Source organism: Spinacia oleracea, chromosome 1 (assembly GCF_020520425.1).
Source record: "Spinacia oleracea cultivar Varoflay chromosome 1, BTI_SOV_V1, whole genome shotgun sequence".
Lineage (NCBI taxonomy): Eukaryota > Viridiplantae > Streptophyta > Magnoliopsida > Caryophyllales > Amaranthaceae > Spinacia > Spinacia oleracea.
The window spans coordinates 133,506,085-133,532,582 of NC_079487.1; the positions used below are offsets into that span (position 1 = coordinate 133,506,085).

Below are 26,498 nucleotides of genomic sequence, written 5' to 3' on the forward strand. Positions count from 1 at the left end.
CACTTGATAAATATATCAAGGATATCAACCAGGAGTTTTGCAACCAATGTTGGAGCAAGAAACTGGTGCCCGAGGAAGTATTAGACAATAGTGACTCGTGCCTCTTATCGGTACTGGTTAGTTTGTTATTGGATTTGTTAGTACCAACGAAGAGTATGTCTGAACCAATAACACAATAGTCTAGTAGTATTGATTATTAGTGTGTTGGTAGACTACTAACGAAGTACAAAATTTGTACCAGTAGATATTACTTACATCCATATAGACTTTATATTCAAATATATTTTCAGAGAAGCAAATAGAGCGGCCGACTAGATTGTTAATGTTGGGCATCTAATTAGTGACAAAATGTATATAGATCCTTGTAATAGCCCGTAATTGTTTTCTATTCTATGTAGTGATCACTTAGGAGTGGCCCTCCAACTGTGGTCAGAGCCCCGAATGTTCGCCCTTGTTTGCAATATTTATATTTGCATTCTATTTTTATTTTTTTGTTCTCCCCCTATCCCATTTTAGTTATTATCTGATTTCTATGATAATCTATACTATATATTAAAAGGCGTTTATAAAAAAGTTTTATCTTGAGTTTAAACAATAAAGCATGTACGACCAGGCTATTATATGTGTTCATGTTATCATTACAAAAAATATATATAAGTAAATGTGAATGTTTTTAATGTAATAATTCGGGGTATCGCCCGAGCCCAAAACCTAGTTTAATACGGAGTAGTTTTTTATGTTAAAAGGGGCTAAATAAAATGGAACGGAAAAAGTGTAGAACTCAGATGATGAACTTACACCAACTTAATTTCCATCAAAGTCCGCAATTAAAGAGTGATACAAACTCATCCTCCACTGATCCACTCACATGGAATTTACACTAACACTAGACTTCCCAATCTCAATGTTGCCGTTGTTGGCGGTTCCGCATTTCCCACTATCAACAACGTGTTTGTTACTTCTCCACTTCCCTCCTTTTCGGTTAAATAATCGTAACTTCTTCACTTCAAATCATCAATGTTTTCTTCAATTCAATTTTATTACAAATTTCATCATGTCAATTACTCTCCCTTCAATCCTCCCTCCTTTCAGCTTCAGCAAGGTAAAATAAACAAAACCCCATTTGTAATTATCGGCATGGTTTGTTCTGTTACTTATTCTGCAATCTGCTTTTTGGTATATTTTTTTGTTGTAGTATTACTAATTTGCAGTAGTATTTTTGATTTGATTTGGGTATTTGTTTTGAATTTGTAGGCATTGAAATTGGGGTTATGGTCAATTTGGTTAACTGGGTTCCTTCTAATTTGCTTCTCATTTTATGCTACTTTGTTATTGCCTTCTGTCAGAATTGAAATCAGAAAACCCAGTTTTCTGTACCCAAGAAATTCAGCAGATAAGAGTAACCCCAGTATAACCCTTTTTAGTGCACCTAGCCCTTTTAATAGCTCTGCTGGTAAAAGGCAGGCTCTTGCTGTTCGATCATGGCTTGGGTTATCTCCTAACATCAATGTTGTTCTTTTTGGCAATGACACTTCTCTTCAATCATTTGCTTCTTCCTTTGGCTCTCGTGTTTTCGTTGAATCCGACATCGATTTCTCGTAAGTGCTCGTGTTTCGCGTCTTTTATCTTTGGGTTAAAGTTAAACCTTGTTTGTTGTTGTTGAATTCTTTGAAGCATGAGGTTTTTATGTGAGGATGTTACATTTTTTTTTTTTTTGGCTATGATGATAGTTGTTGCTATACTTGGTCATGTATTTTTATTGGTAGTTATAGGTTGAACTGGAGGAGTAACATGCTGTAAGAGACATTCTAAGATTTTGCAAGGTTTTCATTGGGTTAAATGTTTGGCCTTTTGAATGGCTGAATGAGACTGATAATAGAACAAATCATTTTCTAGTTTGCCTTAAAGGCTCTTTAGTTTTGAAAATTCTTGGCTGTTTAAAATTTGATTTTTTATTGTCTTTTCCTAATCAAAAGCTATTCTATCACATACACTTATTGGAATTTGGTTTCTAACTTCTGGACTAAAATGAACAAGAGAGAAGGAAATTAGCTGGATGGGAGAACATTTACACGTTGAAAAAGCATTGCTATGCAATTGTTTTGTCTTCTGCAAAAGTTTCTGTTCTGTATAAAATTTACCTTAACAAGGTCTTTTACTGTCTGATATTCTGATACCACCATACTAAATCTGTATGTTTTATGAAACAAATGTGGCGATTATACACGGCTAAATTGCTAATGCAGCTTTACATAAACGAGCTACAAGTTGCCGAAATTTGTGAGGCTGAGAAGGTTTTGATGTGTGTTCTTTCTGTAGATTCCTAAATGTTCCGTTCTTCCATTCCATGGTTGCTAGAGCAGAGGTGTCCTCATCTGATATTTCTGCTCTTATTCATCCTGAAACCGTTCTCCTTCCAGACTTTCTCTCCACTGTAAACCATGTTTATGAGCTTGATCATGATTGGTTCCTTGTTGCCTCCTCAAAAAGTTCTTTCTTCCCATTCTTTTTGGATGAATCTGGGAGGCAATGGCTAAGAGAGGATGGTAAACCCATTTCATTGCAGAAGGTATTGAAGAACCTTGTACAGATTCAATGTGGATGGGCCAATGAAACAACATGATTGAAATTTGCTCTATTCCATCAGTTGCAGGAGATTCTTGCTTATACGTGGCAATGGGATTACTGCGAAGGAAGGATGCTAATGGCATGGAATAACAAGGATCTTTCTTTACATATGGGTGTTCTCCCTCCCTTCTTATATGGGAAAGGAGTACATAATCATTGGCTCGTCAATGAAGTATATCACTCCAACTATAGGTTTGTGTTTGATGCAAGTTGGACAATTTCAAACTTACATTTGCATGATTCGGAAGATCATGAACCTATCCAATCTGCTAGAGTTTCCACTTTTCGTGAACGTACAAAGACAGACTGGGAGTACAATGGTAATCTTCAGCTTGCGGAATTGTATGGCTTGTTTTCTTCTAATAAAGTGAATTTCTCTGACTTCGTAAAGCTTGTAAAGTGTGGTAGACAGTTCATGTTTACCAACGAAGATCAGAATGTTGTTTATTCACCTAAACATCACAGCTTAAATAGCTTGTGGAAGGGACGGATTGTGGAGTCTAGGACGCAAAAGAAACTAGCCGCTTGTCTTGCTGCGTTTAGCTCTCCGCCTTGGATTATGAATTCCTCTGTTAAGAACAAGATGAGTGGTTCTGTGCCCCTTCGTCTTCCATATGGCTTGGAAATGCTCCTGCCTATTTTAGCTGACGGAAACAAGACAGTGGTGCTTACTGTTGCCGGATACAGCTACAAGGACATGTTGATGAGTTGGGTTTGCAGATTGCGTCATCTAATGGTTAATAATCTTCTTGTTTGTGCGCTTGATGATGAAACATATGAGTTCTCTATCCAACAGGTAAAAATGCTGCTTCTTTTGGAACTCAGATTCCCATATTATGATGCTTCTTTTTGTCTTAGAAGTTTCTTGGCATGTTCTTTTGACAGGGCATCCCTGTTTTCAGGGACTCATTAGCACCTAGAAACATCAGTTTCAATGATTGTCACTTTGGGACTAAGTGCTTTCAAAAGGTCACCAAGACAAAATCCAGATTAGTTTTGCAGATTTTGAAGCTGGGTTATAATGTACTTCTAAGTGATGTTGATGTTTACTGGTTCAAAAATCCAATTCCATTACTACAGACTTTTGGTCCTGCTGTATTTGCTGCACAATCTGACGAATACAATCTGACAGGTAATCTTAATCCCCATGCACGATGTTTTATTTTTGTATACCTGAATTTCTGTGTACACAAATTGTATACAAGTGTAGAAAGAACTTTTTGAGTATTTTAAGTTTTAGATCCGTCATGCTCTTCAATATAATCCCCTTGTTAGCATATAGGAAAAGTATAGATTTACTTGAATTTACTCTTTACAAAACACCATCTTATAATAGAGTGATTGGTCAAATATACTGGGATTGAATATACTTTTTATGGCCCATAAAGGCCATAATCCGTGTCAAACAAATGGAAGCAAATAAGAGTTTAACATATTCTTGCAAAATACATGTCTGACTTGAAATATGTCAATAAATCGATCTAATTATTCTGATCTCAATCCCATCTTCTAGTGCCTATCAACTTACCAAGACGCTTGAACTCTGGATTCTATTTTGCTCGGGCTGATGATCCAACCGTCGCTGCCATGGAGAAAGTGGTGATGCATGCTATGACTTCAGACCTATCTGAGCAGCCAAGTTTTTATGACACTCTATGTGGTTTAAATGGCGCAAATCGTGTTGGAGATGATAGATGCCGGGAACCTAGAACAAATCTTACTGTTCAGTTTCTGGACAGGAACCTCTTCCCTAATGGGGCCTACAAAGGTTTGTGGGAGGAAAAAAATGTTCGAGCAGCTTGTGCAGAAAAGGGATGCTACGTTCTCCACAATAATTGGATTAGTGGGAGGATAAAGAAGCTAGAACGTCAGGTACATTCAGGGCTATGGGATTATGATATTAGCTCAAGGATGTGTTTACATAGCTGGCATAAAATGAAGGCATTAAACTTTACCTAAAACAGGAGTTGGAATTTACTGAACTTTTGCTCTTTAAGTTTGATTTTCACATAAGCTGAACAGCAGATGAACAAGTGTACAGTTCTGTAACTTCTGTTTTTGTTCCTAAACTGGGTTCTGCTGCAACATGCTTTGGTAGAAAGAACACTGGATTGGTAAATTCTCACTCCAAAAGGGGTAAAGAAGAGATATGTTCAAAAAGTTACTGGAGGCTATAGTTGCTGACCATGTTTACAAAAGATGCTAAACGGGCTGTTTTTTTGGTTGGGACTAGTATGTTCTATCATCAGAAATGCAAAAGAGTGTAGTTGTTATGCAGAAACTGCCAGTGAACCTTTTCTTGAGGATTTTTGGTGGATAAAGACCGGACGGGTTATTCCAAGTGTTGCACTGATCACAAGATATTGAATGTCTGCATGATCTAAAACCAATCAGGATTTTCTTCCAGGAAAGTAATATCAAAGGTTTTCTTTTCAAGATCTTGTTTGTTCCTGGTGAAGAATCATGCTTCAAATTTAAGAGTAAAGGAAAGAGTGGTAATTCTTTTTCATGTCTCTGACTAGAGGCTGCTTCCTACGCTATCTGACTTGAGTGACTAATGGTGATCGTTCAAGATGTTATGGTATGTCATCCCTCTATTACATTAGAAATCAATGTCTGTCTACAAATCTACAATGCTTATTCTTATGAAGTTAATGTTGCGAATAAGACTAGTGGCTATGCACTTGAGCTTTAAGTTGGCAGAGCTTTTCTATGATGTGATGCATGCTGTTGAGCTATTCCCTGTTCATTAAATTGATCTACCTGAGTTAAATTTGGCCTAAAGTATGTTTTCTCTTGTGTGTAACTTTTTTGATGTTGATAAAAAAAAAAGATTAAAAAAAAAGGCACGAGAGAAAACATTTCAGTGATAGGTGGTGTAGTGGTTATTTGAAGACTGAAGATACCATAAGAAATGTGCTATGATTTTTCTTATATTTGTACAAAGCTACTAGCGACTTGTTTCTGGGGACTTTGATTGAAATTGCTTGGAGGATTAGCTTTAGTTGGTGAACTTAGTCACAAATAAGATTTATGGTCATCACCAGTTACTGCATAAACTACGTTTCTGTTGTATTTCATACAATTTTAGTGTTTGGACCCTAAAATTTTTTGTGTCATCTCATGCTATAGAATCACAGGGGTAAAAAATAGAAATGACCCACATGCATGAGATATGTCAGTGGAAACTGAATCTTCATGAGAACTAGTATAATTTTACATCTCATATGTGATAGAAGATTGTGGTTATAAATAAGAAGAAAATGCTGAAGTCAAGTACTTCAGATCGATCTCTAAATAATAAAATTACCATTAGGAGAAACATTCTGTTCTCACATACAAAACCAAAACTTTCTCAATTTTAATCTGATATACCAATAATAAAATGTTATCACTTAAATCATAATCATAATACGTAGGATAAACCCTTGGTCAAGATTGCTGTGTATAAAACTGCAAGTACTCCACCAACTGGAATTGTCACTGCCCAAGAAGTGACGATCTCTCTTACTGTCTCTGCTCTGACACTGTTTAACCCTCTCGCAAACCCTACTCCCATTACAGCACCTACTAGCGTATGAGTAGCTGAGATAGGTAACCCTAGTTTTGATGCAAATAGAACCACAGATGCAGCTGCAAACTCGGCAGCAAACCCTCTTGTTGGTGTAAGTTCTGTGATCTTCTTTCCAATAGTTGATATCACTCTGTAACCCCACATCATAAGACCTGCTACTATACCAAATCCACCCCATGCAAGAACATCAATTGGGATTTGAATTGCAGCACCCGAACCAGCCCCAACTTGGAGTAAAGATAATGCCGCTGCCAACGGACCAATAGCATTAGAGACATCATTTCCACCATGAGCAAATGACATGAAGCATGCCGAGAGGACCTGCATATAACCAAACACACCATATACTATCTCCAATTGGGTTCCTTTCGGGCCAGCAATGTCAGAGAGGAGCCCGATGTTTTTCTGTTCTGGATTATCGGGATTAGGTTCGTCTTTGTGTTGGGTTTTAGATTTGGCAAGTAGGTGACCTAACTGTATGTTGATCACTCGGTAGACAATAACTGCTCCAATAGCTCCGCAGGCTAATGCTTGGACTATAGCCAGGGGAAGGGTTTTGCTAAGAGGGAAGGCTGCAAATGATATTGCAGTTACACCCATGAATACTGCTACTGGTGCAGCTGCTGCTGCTGCCTGTCCTGGATTCTCAGCACTGTAAACAAACTAGAAATGAGATGCCAGTTAGATCTTCCGAGTTCCATCACCTCCATGTCAATTGAAATTTCTGTTCGACTTATTTTGACTTGTTCAGACAAAATAAGTTCAGTTAAGTTCAGAAAAAATAAGTTTTTTTTTCCAAACATTTTTACACACAAATAAGTTTTGTTAAGGATAAAATAAGTTCAGATAATATAAGTTCAGACAAAGCCCATTTCCAATGGAGCCTAAGATTCATTTGTTCTTTTGGTTGTGGGATGTAATGGACTAAATCAAAATGGCTCTTAAAATCTCTTTGCTTCCTTTACATGAAGTAGAAGATGGCCGTCCCATTGTCGTCCCGTTATTGCTTTTGGGTCAATTGGGAACAACCTCTCTGCAATTGCAGGGGTGGTGTTGTGTACGTCGACCCCCCCTTACCCCGCTTCTTGCGGGAGCCTATTTGAAGCAATGGGGTAATGATAATGATAATGAATATAAGTTCAGACAAAATAAGTTGAATAGAACGGAGTCTATTAACAATTTTCTACGACTTATCTTTGAGCTGATCGCATAAGCTATGGGTAAACATTCTCAGAAGATTATCATATACTTCGTATAAAGTGAAATTTATGTCTTATCAGGTGAAGTGCCAAGAAACAAATACATACCCTGCGGATACCTTTGTAGACTAGAAATGACATGGCTGCACCCAGTACTGGTGAAAATATCCATGAAGAAGCAACCTTTGCCAGTGAGCTCCAGAAGACAGCATTAACTCCTCCATAGACAAGACCAAACCCAACCATAGATCCTACTATGCAATGAGTAGTTGAAACTGGCCAGCCATAATAGGATGCTACCTGCGGGGCATAATATAGACTGTCAATCCTGAGTATATATGCTGCATTAAGCTCAAATTTGTCATATTGATGTTAGTGCTGGTGTTGTTTTCCTACTTCTGTAGCCTCGAGGGTATGTTAAGAACCTTGCTAGTTCTGCACATTGAGTAAAAGGGGAAATGGTGATTGCATGTTGCATCTTGTGGTTTAAGGGGAACTCTAAGGCTCCGTTTGGTAGGGTGTAAAACATTTTCATGGAAAACGATTTGCCTCTTTTCAATCAATTTACGTTGTTTGGTTTAGCAAGGGATGAAAAACAATTTTCCATAACTTACTCAAAGGTGGAAAACCCTTTTCCATTTGAAAGTGAGGGAAACCACTTTTCCACCTTTCCTCCCTACCTCCCTCTCCTTTTTTCCCCTCAATCTTCACCGTCTTCTCCCATTTTCTTTTAAGGAACCAACCAAAGGAAAACTAGTTTGGAATTGTGTTTTCCCTTGGAAAATGTTTTCCTTGGAAAATCATTTTGCACTGTGAACGTTTTACACCAAACCAAACGGAGCCCAAGTGCAAGGCATGTGGGCAGCAGGGAAAGATCTTGATTCACTGACATTTTTACTCTCTCTGATGTTGCCCGTGTGAAGTATCCACTCTTTGTAGTTATTATTGGTAGCATTTACTCTGCTTTGTGGTACAATGTGGTTAATATTTATTGTCAGTAAAGTGTACTTGAGGCTCTGTCCTTATACTGTTTCTGTTCAAGTAATATGCATTCTTAGATTAAATGTCACATTCAGGATCTTACCAGAAATTGAAGAGACAGACTAATACTTCATTTCCTGTGTAATTTGATTTGTACCTTTCCAAGATTTAGCAAAATTCGAGCAGAAAATCAAAATTATATACTTTGTCAAAGTTGTCATGTATATCCAATTGTTCTTCTTAATTGCTTCAGCTATATACTCATCTCATATGAAAAAACAGGATGATCAAACCAGAGAAGGAACTTCAGAGATTTCTGAAATATACATACCTGTAACCAAGTACCAGCAGCTGCAAGGGAAGAAAGAAGTCCTGCAAACAGCAATGAATCCTTCCCCTGAAAAACATTAGCAACAAGAATTCCCTTCTGCATTGTGCTTGTGACATGTGTACCCATCAACAACGCCCCGGAAAACTCCAAAACAGCGGCTGTCAGAACCGCCTGTCGTATCGTCAGAGCACCGGACCCCACAGACGTCCCCATTGCATTAGCTACATCATTCGCCCCGATATTCCAAGCCATGTAAAACCCGAAAAGCAAGGTAACATATGAAAGCACCCTAGTTTTAAAGGGCATCCCTTGACCAATTGACTTCATAAAGAAAGGAAAGGTAAGAGCAGCACATGCTATGCATACTGATATTGCAACAGCTGTTTTAGATGATATGTTAAATGCTTGAGCCATTCCCGATTTCGCCCCCCCTTCGTCATCACGGTGATCATCGGCGTTGATAACATCTTCTTCGTGTTCTTGGCCGTCTGCATCAGCAAAGGAAGACAGGGAAGCAAGAGGGTAGGTAAACCTTGAATTATTCCTTAGCCTTAGAATAGGATGAGAAGATTTGAGTGGTGGAAGTTGAAGCTTAAAAAGAGGAAGGTGGTGATGATAGTGATGTTTAGGAAGGTAGGAGGCGGCGGCAGCCGTGGTGGTGGCTGTGGTGTTTCGGGTTGAAGATAAGAGGCAAGAGGAAGTCATGGTTGATGATGATCAATGGAGGAGGAGGAGGAGAGAGATAGCGAGCGAGGTGGTGGAAGAGGAGGAGACAAAATGTTAATCAGTTGAGTGAGCTCATAGTAGCCATGGAATCTGAAGATGAGAGAGGAAAGAAGAGGAAGTGGGCATCAAGCATTTTTTGAAAATAAAGTCATGTTTGGTGGAGAATGGTGAGAATGGATTTGGATGTTTGTTGTGGTTTTCTCATAACCACACACCCTGTTCTTTCTTTTAGAAATGTCCCTATTATCAGATTCTTAACAAAATTGAGCTCTTATACTCTTATGAGTCTTATCCATTGATAACCACGTAGGATTCACATATTTTATCTTCTTATGAGGACACTTTGACTTAAATTTCCTATTTACTTATCCAACATCTCTTGTGATTTATGTTTAGGATTAGTAGTGTAGAGTTTGTTGATCAAGCAATGGTGGACCTTCTTTATGGCCGAAAGGAGATCACGTCCCCCAAACTTAAAAATTAAGTAGTGGATTTTTAGTTCATGCTCTGTAAATTTGAGTACATTTGTATAATTCTCATATTATATTGCCTAATTTTTTACTGGTTTCTCTGATTAAACTGTTCAAGAGCTGATTATGTGATCAAGTGTGGCGCAACTTAGCATAGTTGATACAACTAAAGACCTTTTTAGACGACTCTTATCCTCGTTTGATATGGACCAACCCTAATGTAGGAGATGTGGCACACTTTTGTGCCACAAATGTGGCTCCACGTGGTGCACCGGGTTGTCCTAACTGTAGTTTGAGCTAGATTAAGTGATTAACCCACGAACAACTCGAAAGTATGTTAATTGGACTTTAGTTTGTAGAGGGTTTCTATCGTTTACCTATAGTCCTTTCTCTTTAGATTAGAGGGGGAAAACAAGAAATGTGGATGTCAATATCTCTGAACAAGTTGAGTGGGATAAAGGCCTATAGGGGTCGATATATGGCTCCGTATAATCAGGTTTTTTTTTTTCATTTATTCTCCCTTTTTCGGTTGGGCTGTTTTTGAGCTAATGGGCCATTTTTCTTATGAGAAGCCCAAAACTTTTGACCCAGTCCATTACCAGTAGCCAAGCCATTTGGTAGCTATACTTGGACCAACATAACTTGACAAATGTGGACTTGGGTTCATATTTGAAGGCCTAGGTCAAGGAAGCCTAGCTCAGTTATGGGTTTGCTTTGACACATGACATAACCTAACTAATTACACTTCAATTTCATGTCTTAGCTTAATTATTTCTGTTGATAATCGACCTAAGTTACTTCGTATAAGTTTATGTAACACTCAAATGCTATCAAGCCATCTACTACTCGATATTTGTTGAACGACTCGGACTACATCTAATTTTACCTTAAAATGAATGACTCGACTAGATCTAATTTTAACTGAGTTTGAATTAATGGCTCGACTAAGTCTAACTTCAAGAGTATCAACACTTCAAGTTGATCCGGTCTAACCCTATTATACTTTGAAGAATTAAAAAGGCTTCGAGTATAGGGGGAAAGATTGCTAATGGCTTGTTTTGTATCATTGCTAATTTTCAGTTTTTGTCCTTTTGGATTTGAAAGTCATATGATATAAATTGAATCATGAACTAAAATGTAGCCATATATATAGTATAATCGTGTTGGTTTTGAAAACTTACAACTAAAAATTAAAAAATATAAAAAACAAAAAGTTGAAAACAAAAACGATATCGAAGGAGTCCTTAAGGGCTTAAGGTACAATTATTATTAGTGGCGGTGAAGTTAGATGGAGGTAGTTTTCTTTATAAATCAATCCTAGTCCTAATTAGATAGTTTGCACCGTAACTTTGTTTTGTTTTGTTTGTTGTCAAAACTGTAATACGAATTGTCAAGAAGTTTGACAACACAATTTTTAGAAGCATTAATACCACATATTTTTCTTGGTTTTCCAACATCACTAAAAATTTCTTCTTTTATTATAGAAACCTATAAAATTGGAAATAATTCATTTTAATTAGAAAAAACGAACAATTTTGCTACGTGGAAGTGTTGTGGATTCCATATGCAAGTCATCAATCACCATGTGAATATTTTGGAAGCAATATATAGGTCTGAAAATTATCCAGAAGTTTCCAAATGGTGAAATTTAATTAGTGGTGAGATTATTATAACAGAATGTTTCCATTCCCAGTAATTTGGGGCCCAAACAATACCTAACCGGTTAACAGAAAAACTACGAATCTAATAACCAGAATAGACCATAGATAATTATTTTTTTGTTAGCACCCGGTTCATCCTTATCGCTTTCAATTTGATAGGTTTTGTGATTCCGGATTCGGGCGAGTTCTGAGTGGATAGGTTCCAGTCTTCTCCCAATTGTTGTTGCGGGGGATCGAACACGAGTTCTCCCTACCAAGTTCAGACTCAATCACGGCTAAACCAACAGTCAATTAGTAACCATGGATATAAGTATAAAACATACAAGGGGTCCTTCTTTCTTGGGTAAACATTTCCACTAATTAATATTATTCCACTTTGGTAACAAATCGTAGCCTCAGTTATCATATGTTAAATTATAGACGATGTTAAAGAGATCAATTGAGGTTGACCTGAGTGGTTAAGGGTTTTTTGCTGCTTAATCAAGGTCTCGGATTCGAACCTTGGAAATGGAAAAAATCTCAACTGACCGGGATCGAGATGTTGTTCATCGAGGTACCCATGCAAAGCGGTGGGAACTCCTCGTAGTAGAACAAAAAAAAACATATAGTTAAAGAGGTATCGATGCTTCACACTATCATGTGGTTGTTAACCAGTTTTAGGCTTCATTCTATTCGTATTTTGTTTGAATTGAACTTGTCTAAACTTATTATATTTGACTAAAAACTTATTGTGTTTGAAATTAAACTGGTTTATGCGTGAAAATGTACGGAAAAATTTATTTTTTCTGAACTTTTGTCTGAAATAAGTATGTCAAACAAGTCGAATAGAACAAAGTCTTTTCGCTTTGTTTTCAAAAACTTATAAAATATAATGTAATAATTAGTGTGATTTTTGTAGGGCTACACTACGTTTCGAACATCCCTATCTTTGTTTAAACTTGCCTAAGAATGTTGTTAGATATTTAAATTAGATGCCTAATTACTAAAAGCATTGAATGAAATTAACTTGCATGATATTATAATTTAATTAGGCAGGTTGAATTAATTAGTTAATAAAAATATGGCTTAATATGGAAATGAAAATAATCAACAAGGAAGTTAAACGCGGTTGTGTGATAAACACAAAAAGGAACTTGGCAACCTAAATAAGTGTAAGTGAAAATAACTTGGTCGTGTCATCAACACGTGTAAGCCTTAAACCTTATGGAATTCCTTAAACAACAAGACAACCGACCTCCAAACAAGCCCATTAGCCTACCTTCCCTAGATTCGTTATGTTTCGGGTTATTGGGCCCACTTAACTGCTTGAAGGGAAGTTGTACCACGTACCGGGGAAAATAATAAAGGTAGCAACATACGATCTTAAGATGTGTTATAAAAATAACATGACATATTTATGTGTCATGATTTAAATTGGAAACTAAATATTTAACTTATACTTGTATAACCTGTTGTACATGTTACAAAAAAAATTGTAGAAAAATCTTAATATTTTAATTTGTTTCCTTCTTTATATCGACTACCTTATTTACATATTTTCATAGTAAAAATTTTGTATAGATAGTAAAAATATTCTTATGACACATAGCCTACGTGGCGCATATATGTACCAATTAAATTCCGACACATAAGATTGCGATAAATAAATGTTGGACGCAAGTTACGACCTTTATCATCACCCCAAGTAAAAACTGATACGATTCAACCATCATTCCATAATTATAATTGTTTGGATCATTTAATATTTAATGTATCTTATACGGAGTATTATGTAAGTTGCAATCAAGACTAATTTTGCTAATTTGCTCTTCAACTAAGCAAACATGGAAGAAGGAAAAAAACTACTCCCTCTGTTTCTTTTTGTTTGTTACGTTTAAACTTTTGCACGTTTATTAACGTCTAATAAAGATACTTTTTTATTTTTATTTTAAATGCTTTAGATTCCATCATTTATATTAAAAAAAAAAAAAAAACCAAGTAAACCTCAATCCACTAATCATTACAACAACCAATAAGATTATTTATTTATCAAAATGAATCAATAATAGAAAAGCACACAGATTGCTAACTTAACATCCTTGGGAAATTGTAAAGAAATTTAATGAGTTGAAAAAATTGGACCAATTAAAATTAAAAGTTGGCACAAAAAATAACATTATAATAAGTTTATAAAAGAAAAGATTCTCCCACGTAACAAACATTATGACGCCTTAAAGGGAATACGTAACAAACAAAAAGAAACGGAGGGAGTACTACGGAGTATATCATTGGTTAGTGTTGGTTAAAACTTAAAAGCAGGTAGGGTCAATAAAGGTCACTATCGGGTCAATAGTCAATCCATTGTAGGCGGACATAAACGAGCCAGGAAAAATATAAAAATAAAAGGTCAAAATTTTTATATCGTAACTATTTTAATTTCCAAAATTATTAAACTATTAGTATAATCCTATCTTATCTCTGTCTAATTGGGACTATGCAATAAGCTTCATGTCCAATAAAAGCCCTTTTTACTTTACAATAACCCTATATCCATTGACATATCCTATCCGGCCAAATAGCAAGGTCTACTTCTAAGATACACTAACCAGTTGTGTATACGGAGTAATTAAAAGTTTTAAAAGTATCAAAACAATTGTCCGATACTCCTTCCGTCCCTTAATACTCGACCCGGTTTGAGTTTTTGCACTATCCACATAATTCACTTTGATCCTATTTTATTTCTAGTATATGAAAATAAATGTTAGTATATAATATATTGTTGACTTCATCTTAATATATATTTTCAAAATATTAATAATTTTATAAGTTTTTATAATATGTAGTTAAAAAATTGGTGATCAAAATTGTGCATTGATAAGCGTATCCGGTCAAAACAGGTCAGGTATTAAAAAACGGATGGAGTATAAGTATATAACCCCAAGCGATTACATTTTCATAATCGTCTAACCATTCACTTACTTTAAATAATGTCCTCTACTTGTGGGTTTGGTCCATGCTACGTGGAAATGAATTTGCACACTCCTAGTTTGAGTAATGTCATTCCCAACTCGAATACAACTGAATTTGGAATTTGGAATTAGGAATTAGGAATTGGATGTACAATATGTCAATTAGATGGCAAGAAAGAATCTATAAGTTGTTTGCCAAGGAATGTTCAAATTGGGAAAAGGAATCTTATGTGAATGTCTAAATAGAATATCGGACTGTATCGTTAAAGTTAATTGTGTAAAAGTATTTAGCAAATGAATATTAGTCGGTAGTTAATATGACCAATAAATAGTGTCTTAATTTATTATGAAGTACTCCGTATTCAGTAGAATCGATCAAGAGCAAACTTGGTAAAGGGTGATATATTGACCACCTCTTAGACAGAAGAGTCATTTCGCGCTAAATATATATCACAAACTCCTTTCACCAAAAACCTCATATTAGTACAGAGTGATATTTTTAAATATTACTCCGTATATTTTTAGATACAAAACTCTCTTCAAATTCAACGAGGAATTGAGGATATATGGGCTTGTCAATATTCACTTTTACCTCAAGTCCTCAACTCTTTTTTCCTCTTCAAACTTCTTCTAACTAAACACCTTCAAAGCACAATTCAAACCATTATAAAATGTCGTGTTCTCTTGCATGTAACTTTATTCTTAATTATAAGTTGCAGTACGTAGTATAATAATAATAATAATAATAATAATAATAATAATAATATGCTGATGCGGAATCCGCCTACTCCTTATCTTCGCGTCTTGTTGCCCTATGGAAATCGCAGCAGGGGGATCACTCCTCGGCTTGGTTGCGGGCAGTCCCCATCTCGGGTTTAGGCCAGACTATGAACGGTAAGACTTATCGTTCGGTTCTTTGCTATCGGTTGGGTATTCCGTTGTTCTCTGATTCGACGCCGTGTTCTGCTTGCTCTCGGGTTTTCGACGGGGACATTTATGGGGATCATGCCGTGTCTTGTGCTGGGATTGTGGGTATCAAACATCGACATAATGTTGTTCGTGATACCCTTTTGGATATTTGCTATCGGTCGGGGATTTCTGCTCGCAAGGAGGTTGATGTTGGGCTGACTAGTGAGAGTGATGGAGCTCTTCGTCCTGCAGATATTTTGCTTTACTCATGGGATGGCGGTCTAGATGTGTGTGTTGACTTGACTGGGTCTTCCCCTATGACGCAATCGGGGTTGTCAGGCTTCGTTCCGGGTCGGGTTGTGGCGGTTGCAGCGCAACGGAAGCAGGATAAGTATGCGGCGCGTTGTAGGGCTTTGGGTTACGGTTTCTTTCCTTTTTCCTTCTCTTCTTTTGGGGAATTAGAGAAAGGGGCTGTTTCTTTGCTGAAGCGGGTCCAGACGTACTCCAGGGCTCAGGACATTGGGGAGCGGGCAGCTGCCCACATTTTCAGCAGAATCGGGTTCGCCATAGCTAGAGGAGTGGGGGCCCAGATTGTATCTCGGCTTCCCTCCAACATCTTGTAGTTCACTTGTTCCTTGTAGCTTGTTACGCTTGTAACGTTTTATAATAATAATAATAATAATAATAATAATAATAATAATAATAATAATAAATAAATAAATTATAATGTACTACGAATTAAACACTCGTTAATGAGAAATAGAGGTTTTGGCCACTTATAAACTCAACATTGCATATAAAGCCGTTTAGCTAATCAATCATCTCTCATTCTCTAATGTTTGACAATTCACATGTACGTAGATTATTCGTGTGATTGAACACATATCATTCTTATTCCCCATAATGAAATCTTATCTTAATCTACTCATCATTTTGTATTCCAATAACATTAAAACGATCCTAGGATGAATGATTTTGGCTTAAAACAAACGATGACGTTAAATGTTCCAAAAACAATTAAAATACCTTTAATGATGACGTATAATTAATAGGGAAAAAGGACATAAATCCTTTTGATGTCCATTATATTTATCAGGATAAGGAGATAACGGTGATATATGAGCTAAGCAGCCATGCAAACAGGAAAAGGGAAAAGGAATAAACACAAAATTGCAATATTTTGTTTGTCAAATTAGCATTCAAAAAAAGGGTTGATCCAAAAAACATAAAAAATAAAATAATACAAGAACCCTTAGCCAAAATTTAAGACCCCACTTTAAATGGAAAGCTTAGCTATTTACAGGAAATTTGATTTATTGCAAATTGCAAATGACATAATAATCAATACATGAAAGAGACAAATGGATTAGTAGCTTGTATTTCATTTATTATAAGTTTTTTCTAATATCTTTTAAATCTTATCCTAAAGTGTAAAGGCGGTACAAACAGTATTAGCTGGTTAGAATTGAACCCTTAATCTTTTATGCGCGTATTATATAAGATGGCTACTATTTACGCCCACGGTCCATGCACGTACCTTGCCCCTTATTAAATGTTCTTCGTTAGATGTTGACATGGTTGTGACGAAGATATATACGTATACAAGTATGTATCTATTGAATAATGCTAGTTAATTTGCACCTAATCTCCTAATTGGATTAAATCAATTAAGTTGATTAAGGTTATTGAATAATGATGGAGTTGATAGATGTAGACATTTATTTATAAATGATGGATAGAGTTGTGGTAGAGATATATATGAGTGTAGTTGTGGTTTTGCATATTGTAGTGCACCACCACAAATTAATAATTTGTAGCTAAAGTGTATATAAACAAGAAAAAGGTCACTCTTTGGATCAACATACTATATACGTAGTAAGTCATGACTAGACGAGTGGACTCACTACTTGGCTAGTATATTTGCATTGCTACATCATTAAAAATATGTGGACGTGGAAATTAAATAAAATTGATGATCATACTTTTACGAATTGTATATAAAAAGAGATAAATAATTGCCCGCAATAATATCTATACCTAGTCTATAAAAAGCAACACCATAGATGTTTAGATGACGAGGAAGTACAAATACATATCAGATATGTATAGGGAAATACATATCACAACATAAGACAAAATAGGAAAAAAATTAAATGGTACTTTTCTAAACACAAATGGTACTTTTTTTTTTACAAAATGGTACTTTTTTTTATAGAATGATACTTTTTTTACATGAATGATACTTCCTTTTTTGTCTTTTAGCTATTTGTCTTTTTGTTGATATGTGTGTTTCCACACATATCAGATATGCGAAAAAACGAACCCTTAGATGACATTTGGTTTCCTCTTCTTTCACTCATTATTTTTTCTTTCAATGGTTTATTTTGTTGTTTGCTAGCTATATTTTACAATTTTAATGCATCTTCCACTTCATCTTCTTCATTCAACATCAATTTACCATTTAATAATATTCATTCAATTTTTTACACTTCATATACTTCTTTAACACTCAATATTAATTCACCATTTAATTTAATTTTTATATATATTATTTCAATCTTCAAATTTCACCTCTATCTAATCTTATATTCTCCCTAAAATCACAAACCCTCAAAAAAGTTAAAACTTTAAAACATGTAAACAACAATTAATTGCCCGTTCTTAGAACGGGCTCAAGAGCTAGTTTATTATTGAAACGAACAACGAGGAGGCCAATTTAAGGTTAGATTTCTAATGTATATATATATATATGCACTTGCGTGCAATTTAAGTTGTGGGATCGAACATGCATTCCAAAAAAAGAACAATTAATATAAGATAAATAATTAAGATAATTAAGTTAAGGGATATATCAAGATCATTACACAAATGAATCGTTGGACATCACTGCCAGTTTTCGATTTGTAATTTTGAAAGTTATATGATTCAGATTTAATCCTGAACTAAAGTTGTATGAAATATTATGTATTCATGTGGTAATATTAAAACTTAATGTTCTTCTCAAAAAAAAAAAGACTGTTTAATGTTAGAAGAGCATATACACTTTGGCTTAAAGTTTTTTGTAGGTGCACTACAATTTGCACACTTATAAATCGGGGGAGAGAGATTCAACTTGTGACTTTCGCTCTGTTCTATTCTACTTATTTTGTCTGAACTTAATTAACTGAAATAAACTTATTTCTGTGTGAAAATATATGAAAAGCTGAACTTAACTGAATTTCTAAAATGAACATATCCGAGCTTTGTTGTACACAGTTTCTTAGTCTTCAACACTAGCCCTAAACATCGATCATTTGTTCAATAATTACCTTGATCGTCAATTATATGTCTTGATCCTTTCAATTTTAAGGATGGTAAGAAACAAATTTTAGGAAAATGCAACAATGTATGTGCTCCTTCAAACCCTACATCGAATAATGTCATGCAGAACATGTCGTGTTATGTTTGATGATGAATGGAATGCCAATAACAATAATGTCATCATATTCTTCACCTCTACCACTCGATCAGTGAACCATAACATGCATCCCCTCTTTAATTCTTTTTTTTTTTTTTTTGAGTGGTATGGCTTAACTTGACCAGGGGATATTCCCTTGGCTGCAGATGGAATAAATCCAATCAATTTTGCTATATTTATGGATCTTTTTTATCTTTTACTTGTATATTATAGTCTTATGCTTCAGTTTCCCATAAGATAGGGGCCGATTTCTTATCCAAGGACCACTATATTGTTATCTACTTCGTATTCGATCAACATTTAAGCAATGGACCAACAACACCTTTCTATTTCTAGCTAGGGTCGTTAAAAGCTGACCCGATACAACCAATTTCTGATAAAAATTAAAGTGATCCTGAAAAAAATTCAAACATTTAATCTGCATAAGCATAAGGCCACTAACAACTACATTATATATACCCGGCCCGTAACCAACCAATGACCCAATTTGACACCCCCACTTCCAGCTAACACCCTATGTCCTGGCCCTACGGTTAATTTGCGACTCACTGAAAAATCATTCACCAAATATTATATGTTACTCCATATCTAGGTTCTTAAAAAGATGCAATTTTCAAGATGGGGTGATGATAAAGGTTGCAAGCTGCGACAACATTTAGTTGTCGCAATCTTACCTGTCGGAGTTTAATTGTTACATATAAACGCCACGTAAGCTACGCGTCATCAGAATATTTTTACTATCAATGCAATATTTTTACTATGAAAATATGTAAATAACGTAGTCGATATAAAGAAAGAAACAAATTAGAATATTGAGATTCTTCTAGCTTTTTTTGTAACATGTATAATAGGTTATATAAGTTAAATCTTTTAGTATCCAATTTAAATCATGACACATCTCATGAACAACTCACATTAGGAAATGGCATGAAAGGGTTAAACCATTTTATAAAGCTAAACGGTTTCCCAACCTAGCTTATCACGTCTTATTGTCATATGATTTTAAGGTGGAACTTCATTGGAGCTTGAAGTGATATTACTGATATGTACTCGAAAACCCAATAACTAATGAGTGCGGCCAAGCCAGTTTAATTAACTACTATGTATTCACTATGTAATTGTACTACTTCAATGTGTTTTTTTTTTTTTTGTTCTTTTTACATTTTTGGTGGTGCAATTAGTTTTGGTGGGTTTTTTTTTTTTTTCTACATTAGGGTTATTCCTAGAGGAAGCATGCATGCATAATTGCATAGCATAAGCTTGTGGTAGTCCTCGAAGGCTATTTGATCTGGTGATTAGAGCATTCCAATGGTTGTAGTTAGGGACTATCTTGCAATTTTTAGAATTTCCAAGCTACTAGCTTGACCATTGGATTTCAAATGATAAATTAGTTTGGCCAAGCAAATTACCTTAAACAAGCTAATTTGCTTGAATTTTTTTTGCCAATGAAATAATATTAAATAAAATTATATTTAAAAGATTGATTTACAAATATTGCTACATTAATATCAAGCTAGTAGCTAACCATTGAGGTACCAACTGGCTAAAAAGGAAAGTAGCTTGATATATTATGTGACATGACAAACTAATTTAGCAATTAGCTTACCGTTGAAGGTGCTCTTATAGCTTTGTTTGGTGAAATTAAAAAATGATTTTGGTGTTAAAAACCCTCACCTCCACTGATGTACAGACAAGTGGATTGTTGACCCCATATTCCCATTATATAGAGGAGGAATAACACTTTTTATAATGATGGCCCCACGCCATTTTTGCTGAAAACAAATATTGTAGATGACAAATTGTCACCACGTACTCACTTTTTTTTTAATTTAAAAAATGTTTATTAATAAAATTTATAAAAATGGAGAAAATAATTTGTCGTAGCTATCAATACTTATTGTAAAAAGTTAATTGTAGGACATATCTTTTATATGCATTATATAAATTATTATTTGAAAATAAAGTATTCTGTATTGATTAACTTAAAAAAGAAATAACTTTCAAAACTTTTTAACACATTTTAAACTTCTTTGTATTATATTAATTTAATAATGACTTAAAATTCCTTTGTCTAATGAAAAATGAATGTGTCGTAATACTTAATAAAATTAATAATTTAAGTAAAGAAATAAGCTGTAATAGGGATGAAAAAGTGAAAAGAAAAAGTTGAGAAAATAGTAAACATGAGAACCTTTTTATAAAGAACTGAAAGAAAAAAAAAAAAAGCAAATTGTTACCTTATATTGAAAATAAATATGAGTACACTTATTTCAATGAATATAAGTTTAGATAAATTTAGTTAACTTAAGGCCTGTTTTATTCGACTTATTTTGTCTGAACTTATATTATCTCAACTTATTTTATCTGAATTAAACTTATTTTCATTGAAATAACTTATTTGTTTGTTAAAATATCTGAAAAAAAACTTAATTTTTTTTTAATTATTTATTTAGGGAAAATTAAATCAATTGGTGTTGATGAACTCATTTACGAAATATATTTTATTTTATTAATTTTTCTGTAAATAATTATTAAATTATTAAAAAGTACTCTCTCTGTCCCTTAATACTCGACCTGTTTCCTTATCGGGCCGTCCCTTAATACTTGACCTGTTTCTAAAAATGAAAATCTTCTACCAATATTATATTATTTCTCACTCCCCTATTAACACACCTACCCCCTACTCCATACAAAAAATAATAAATAATTCAACATAAAAATATTTACGGAGTAGTAATAATCTTGCGTAGTTTTCAAAGTTAGACTAACCAATAAAGAATGTCTAAATAATAAGATAAGTACAATTACAACAAAATTCCAATAGATATATTAACTTTTAATAAATTGAAATTTAATAAGATAAATGTTTAGAACTATCTGGTGATGAAGCTGGAGAAGATGATTTTGGATGCTGAGATTTTCAAGGCTGAGATTTTGGAGAATAATCTGGAGAGTTTAGAGAAGGCTGAGGAGAAGGCGGAGACGTTGATTTTGGAGAAGTTGATTTTGGAGAATAATGTGGAGATGTTGAATAATGCTGAGAAAAATGATGAGAATGTGAATTTGGAGAAGGATGAGAAGAAGAATAAAGCTAAGAAGGTTGAGAATAAGAAAAAAGCTAAGAATGTTGAGAATAAGAAGAAGGCTGAGAAGGCGGAGAAGAAGGTGGCGATCGTTTACTCTTGTTTTTTTTTTTTGGTTAACATTTACTCTTGTTCATCGATCGTAAATTTTTTTTTTTTTTTTTTTTGAATAATCATGTAGGGATGGAACGAAGTCCATATTCTTCTTCTTTATATATATGGAACATACTCAAAACTTTCTCACTACTTCCCTCCAAAAACACTCTCTTCTCTCCTCTCTCTCGTTCCGCCTATGAAACTCCGGCATTCGGAACTCCCTCACTTCCGCCTTTGGAACTCCGACATTCAACTCCGGCGTTCGGAACTCCCTCACTTCAACAACAACAACATCAACAATAACAACCGTAGCAAATGACACTATTACGTGACATTCAGGTGCATTTTGAAACCTTAACTTTTCTTAATTATTTACATTTAATTTGTATTTGATTTGATTTCTTTCTTAATTTAGGCGGAAATTAATTATTTACATTTAATTTGTATTTGATTTGATTTCTTTTTTAATCTAAGCGGAAATTACGGAAGAACTTAACTCTTGGCGTGAACTCACAAATGAGGTGGAAGGAACCTCGAACAGAAGAGAAAGGTTTCCCGTGACAAGCACGAACCGTTTCATATCTCTGACCCAAGATGGCTTCGCCATAAGTTGCAGAGAGAGAAAAATTTCTACCGGACGGTGGTGAACTATCTGGTGATGATTTTGGAGAAGATGATTTTGGATAGGAGATTTTGGAGAAGTTGAATTTGGAGAAATTGATTTTGGAGAATATAGAGATTTTGGAGAATAATTTGGAGATTTTGGAGAAGGCTGAAAAGCTGAGATTTTGGAGAAGGAGATTTTGGAGAAGAATGATGAGACTTTGGAGAAGGAGATTTTGGAGAAGGCTAAGATTTTGAAGAAGGAGATTTTGGAGAATTTGAATTTGGAGAAGTTGATTTTGGAGAATAATCTGGAGATGTTGAAAAATTCTGAGAAGAAGGCTGAGAAGAAGGCTGAGAAGGATGAGAGTAAGAAGAAGATTAAGAAGGCAGCGGAGAAGAAGGTGGCGGAGTAGTGATCATTCTCTGGTGGTTGTAGTGTCCCAGTTTTTTGTTGTATAGTTTAAGGTCATACAAATGCAAAACATTTTGCTATATAGTAGACATATGAGAGTATCGTGTACCATTTTGGAGGAGTAATCATTCTCTGGTGGTTGTAGGTCCCAGTTTTTTGCTGTATAGTTTAAGGTTATACAGATCTTACATGACTATATTTTATCTTACTTATAAATAATTAATAATAGTCAAAGTAGAATATGTGAATAGCGTAAAAAAACAAACGTTGCGAGTATTAAAAGTCGGAGAAGTATGGTTTAGTTGTTGCAGAAAAAAAGTCTCTTAGTTATTCTCACCGTCTTCGAGAACGTTGTTGGGCACTTCGAACAGAATAATGCGCATCATTTCTTCGATTTCTTTAAAGGCTTGTTGCTCATTTTGAAATTTATTATTTGTATCAATTAAGGGAAATTACTATTGTCAAATCGTTAAACATGACTTGTATTTTCAAGTGGGTAATTGTAATATAGCTAGCAGGTTTACATAATATAGTTAGTAAAATACATATTAATTAGTTAGAAGAGCATTATTCTGTGAATTTTGTTTAAGTCTCTTGTAATTAAGTATTTAGATAGGGGAAATCCACCATAATAATAATAATAAAAAACTAATACAATGAAATTAATGTCCATCGAGCCATGCCAAACCCAAATCATAGAAACAGTAATATCCCGTATTTTTATTATTTTGTAAATATGTTTTTAATATATTTATAACTCGCTTCTACAAATTTGAAGTTATTGTAGTTTAAAAATACATTTAATGATTTAATTAAATGTATTTTCTTTAAAAGAAAAATTATTATTCAAAAAGGGAAGAAAAATATGGAAGAAAAATATTTTCTAAAATAAGGGAGCATAGCTTAGACCTTATCAAGACGAGCCCGGTCCGCCCGAAATTACAAGTCGGAGATGTATAGTTAGAAAGGATTAAGGAGAAGATTTTGCAAGTAAAGAATACGGATTTCAAGATTCATGAAGATGAAAGCTTGAGATTCAAATAAAGATAGTGTGTACTAAAGGTAGTGTTTACCATGGACCTCTCAATTTCTTTAGCCTCTCTTTTCTAATTTTAAGTTTTCAAAAAGCTCGAGCTACTCAATCGTGGATTTTTATTTTAGAAAAATATCATATTGAAAAGTTTTACTCTCGATTTTTTCTTCAACTAATCAGCATTCCATGCATATCTATTACGGTTGATTATACAACTTAAATGCAATGAGCAACATTAAAGTAAAGAAATCAGTCACCAAGACTGAATGTCTTTCTTGCCCTCGTCACTCTCATATTTTTGTAGCAAAAGTGGTGTAATTGGGTGCCCCTGTCGAAATTTCAGTAACTGAGAAATTAGAACATGTTGTAAAAGTTAACAGGTTTTTGATTTTTTTTTCAAAATTACCAACTTATAAAGTCAACTTTTTCAAATTTGTCATCTTATAAAATTTTAATTTAAAATTACCACCTTATAAAATCACAAACCTTTAAAGTTACCACCTGTTAACGGATTCTGTTAATTTTTCCGTTTTTAATAAATTATTGCTAATTTATTTTGAATAACTAATTTATGGTATGTGCTTGATTGTTTTATAGTTTGGGCTTACATTGTAATTCTATATTCTGTTTCTCAAAAATTAGCTTGGGTAGTTTTATATTTTGAGCATATGCATCATTTTTATATGGTCCTTGTTCCTGATTTTGAATACTCTAAATCAGAATTGGTGTTTACATGGTAACCACAGGGTACCCGTTTCAAAATTTGAGAATCAGAACCTGTTACAACAGGTTCCCAATTTTATTACCCGAAATCGGAACTTGAACAACAAATTTTGGTTCTAGAATCACAGGTTTCTTTCAGGTTTCGATTCCAATTCCGATTTAAAGTACTTTGACTTTTTTATTTTTACTCACCCCTAGTCACATGTCTATTATATGAAGATCTAAAGGAAGAGAAAAAAAAAATAATGAAATGAAGAATTGAGAAGAAATGTTTCCAAGGAAGATAAACAAATGATTGATGAGAATAATTAGGGGTGTCTAGTTTTACTCAAAATTCAGAATCTCAAAGAAACGGAAATTAATTTTGGTTTTTATATGTGCGAAAATGGAGCCGCTTTTTCGCCCACCTCTCTATCTTGTTTATGTTGACATAAATTGCCTTGGCTATTGTATTTTGTATTGTGTGTTGATATTGTGGTGATCGCCAAACTGTTTTTGAGGTAGACTCGGACAGAGTCAAGCCTAACTAATATCCCAGTATATTCCTTCTTTGGACAGGCCGGATCTATTTTTATCTTTAGGTTCTGTTTTGTTCGGCCTATTTTGACTTATTTCAGACAAAATAAATTTAGATAAATTCAGTTAAGTTCAGATAATATAAGTTCAGCAAAAATATGTTTTTTTCAGACATTTTCACTTACAAATAAGTTTATTTCAGACAAAGTAAATTATTTTCAAATAAAATAAATTCGGTTAAATTCAAATAATATAAGTTTAGTCAAAATAAGTGATATGACGGAGCCTTAGTAGTTAGTACTCCATAGGATGGCTCCTTGCCTAGCTTCTACACGTAACTTAATTGGCCAAATACATTGTGAGTTGCACGAATAGATTAGTGTAGGACTTGTTAATTAGTGGTTATGATTGGTTTGTGACAAACTAGATCAGGTGACAGATCTTAGTGGCATTGGTGGGGTTATGTGGCTATGTGGGTGAGGAATCAATTAAGTGATTATGTTAAGAATTTGAGTTAATCTTGTTAACTAAATTGAGTGATACTTATTGTTATGTTCCCCTTATTCTTATTACTTACGAAGTATTATTTGTTATTTATTTTTGTTAAAAATAATAGATGACACCAGACCAGAAGAAAAATTCAGATTATACAATACCATATCATGTAACTATAGAAATAAAGAGGGTTATATAAAACATTCAGAACATATCAAACCAAATCAAAAAATTCAAAAATTAGGAAGGAATAGATCAGACCAAACTAGAAAAATCATGTCATACTAGACCAGAGTACAAAGCTACAATTATAAAGAGTGATACGGATACCGCAACCTGTTAGTATATGCCTTGAATCGATCAAGCCGGTATATATTATTGTACACTTAGATTATCTGTTTTAGGCCTATTTTCTTAATTTTTTCGTATCTGTCTAGAGATTACTATATAAACTCTCTAGATCATAATCTAGTTATATTATGTAATCTATACTCCTCACAATTAATAAAACTTTCTTAACATTATTTATAATCTTTATTGCTTCTGTTATAACACAACACTTTATATTCAAGTAACTATGGATTTTTTGTTTTTTTTTGGGAAATTGGCGTATGAAAATATTTTAAGAGATAAAAGGATTAAAAGGGGGC

The 26,498-nt window shown here is 34.3% G+C and overlaps 2 protein-coding genes across 6 annotated transcripts; one reads left to right on the plus strand and one right to left on the minus strand.

Annotated features, from left to right (window-relative positions):
• The first annotated feature begins 775 nt into the window (after window positions 1–775).
• Window positions 776–10,018, plus strand: LOC110793192 (beta-arabinofuranosyltransferase RAY1). Of its 5 annotated transcripts, none has more exons than XR_002534634.2 (7): window positions 776–1,102; window positions 1,255–1,598; window positions 2,320–2,569; window positions 2,648–3,424; window positions 3,514–3,760; window positions 4,142–5,209; window positions 8,665–10,018. XR_002534634.2 is itself a non-coding variant. In XM_021998050.2 (6 exons), the coding sequence occupies exons 1-6, from the start codon at window positions 869–871 to the stop codon at window positions 4,585–4,587; spliced, it is 2,298 nt and encodes a 765-aa protein (XP_021853742.1). In that variant the 5' UTR covers window positions 776–868; the 3' UTR covers window positions 4,588–6,165. The 5 variants fall into 5 exon arrangements, 1 of the variants encoding a protein (XP_021853742.1); XR_008921772.1 differs by having other exon boundaries at window positions 1,347–1,598; window positions 2,247–2,569; XR_008921773.1 differs by lacking the exon at window positions 1,255–1,598 and having other exon boundaries at window positions 2,247–2,569.
• LOC110793203 (inorganic phosphate transporter 2-1, chloroplastic) lies at window positions 5,921–9,418 on the minus strand. Its single transcript, XM_021998065.2, has 3 exons — window positions 8,714–9,418; window positions 7,510–7,701; window positions 5,921–6,865 (listed from the first exon to the last, which is right to left on the minus strand). The coding sequence occupies exons 1-3, from the start codon at window positions 9,416–9,418 to the stop codon at window positions 6,035–6,037; spliced, it is 1,728 nt and encodes a 575-aa protein (XP_021853757.2). The 3' UTR covers window positions 5,921–6,034.
• Window positions 10,019–26,498: the final 16,480 nt, after the last annotated feature.

Excerpts from the sequence above, each read along its gene's own strand:
- LOC110793192 (XM_021998050.2), top strand. The coding sequence starts at position 869 with ATGGAATTTACACTAACACTAGACTTCCCAATCTCAATGTTGCCGTTG. Across the intron at positions 2,570-2,647 it reads AACCCATTTCATTGCAGAAG|TTGCAGGAGATTCTTGCTTA; the intron begins GTATTGAAGAAC and ends CTATTCCATCAG. Across the intron at positions 3,761-4,141 it reads TGACGAATACAATCTGACAG|TGCCTATCAACTTACCAAGA; the intron begins GTAATCTTAATC and ends CCCATCTTCTAG.
- LOC110793203 (XM_021998065.2), bottom strand. The coding sequence starts at position 9,418 with ATGACTTCCTCTTGCCTCTTATCTTCAACCCGAAACACCACAGCCACC. Across the intron at positions 7,702-8,713 it reads CTGCTGGTACTTGGTTACAG|GTAGCATCCTATTATGGCTG; the intron begins GTATGTATATTT and ends TATGCCCCGCAG. Across the intron at positions 6,866-7,509 it reads TCTACAAAGGTATCCGCAGG|TTTGTTTACAGTGCTGAGAA; the intron begins GTATGTATTTGT and ends TCTCATTTCTAG.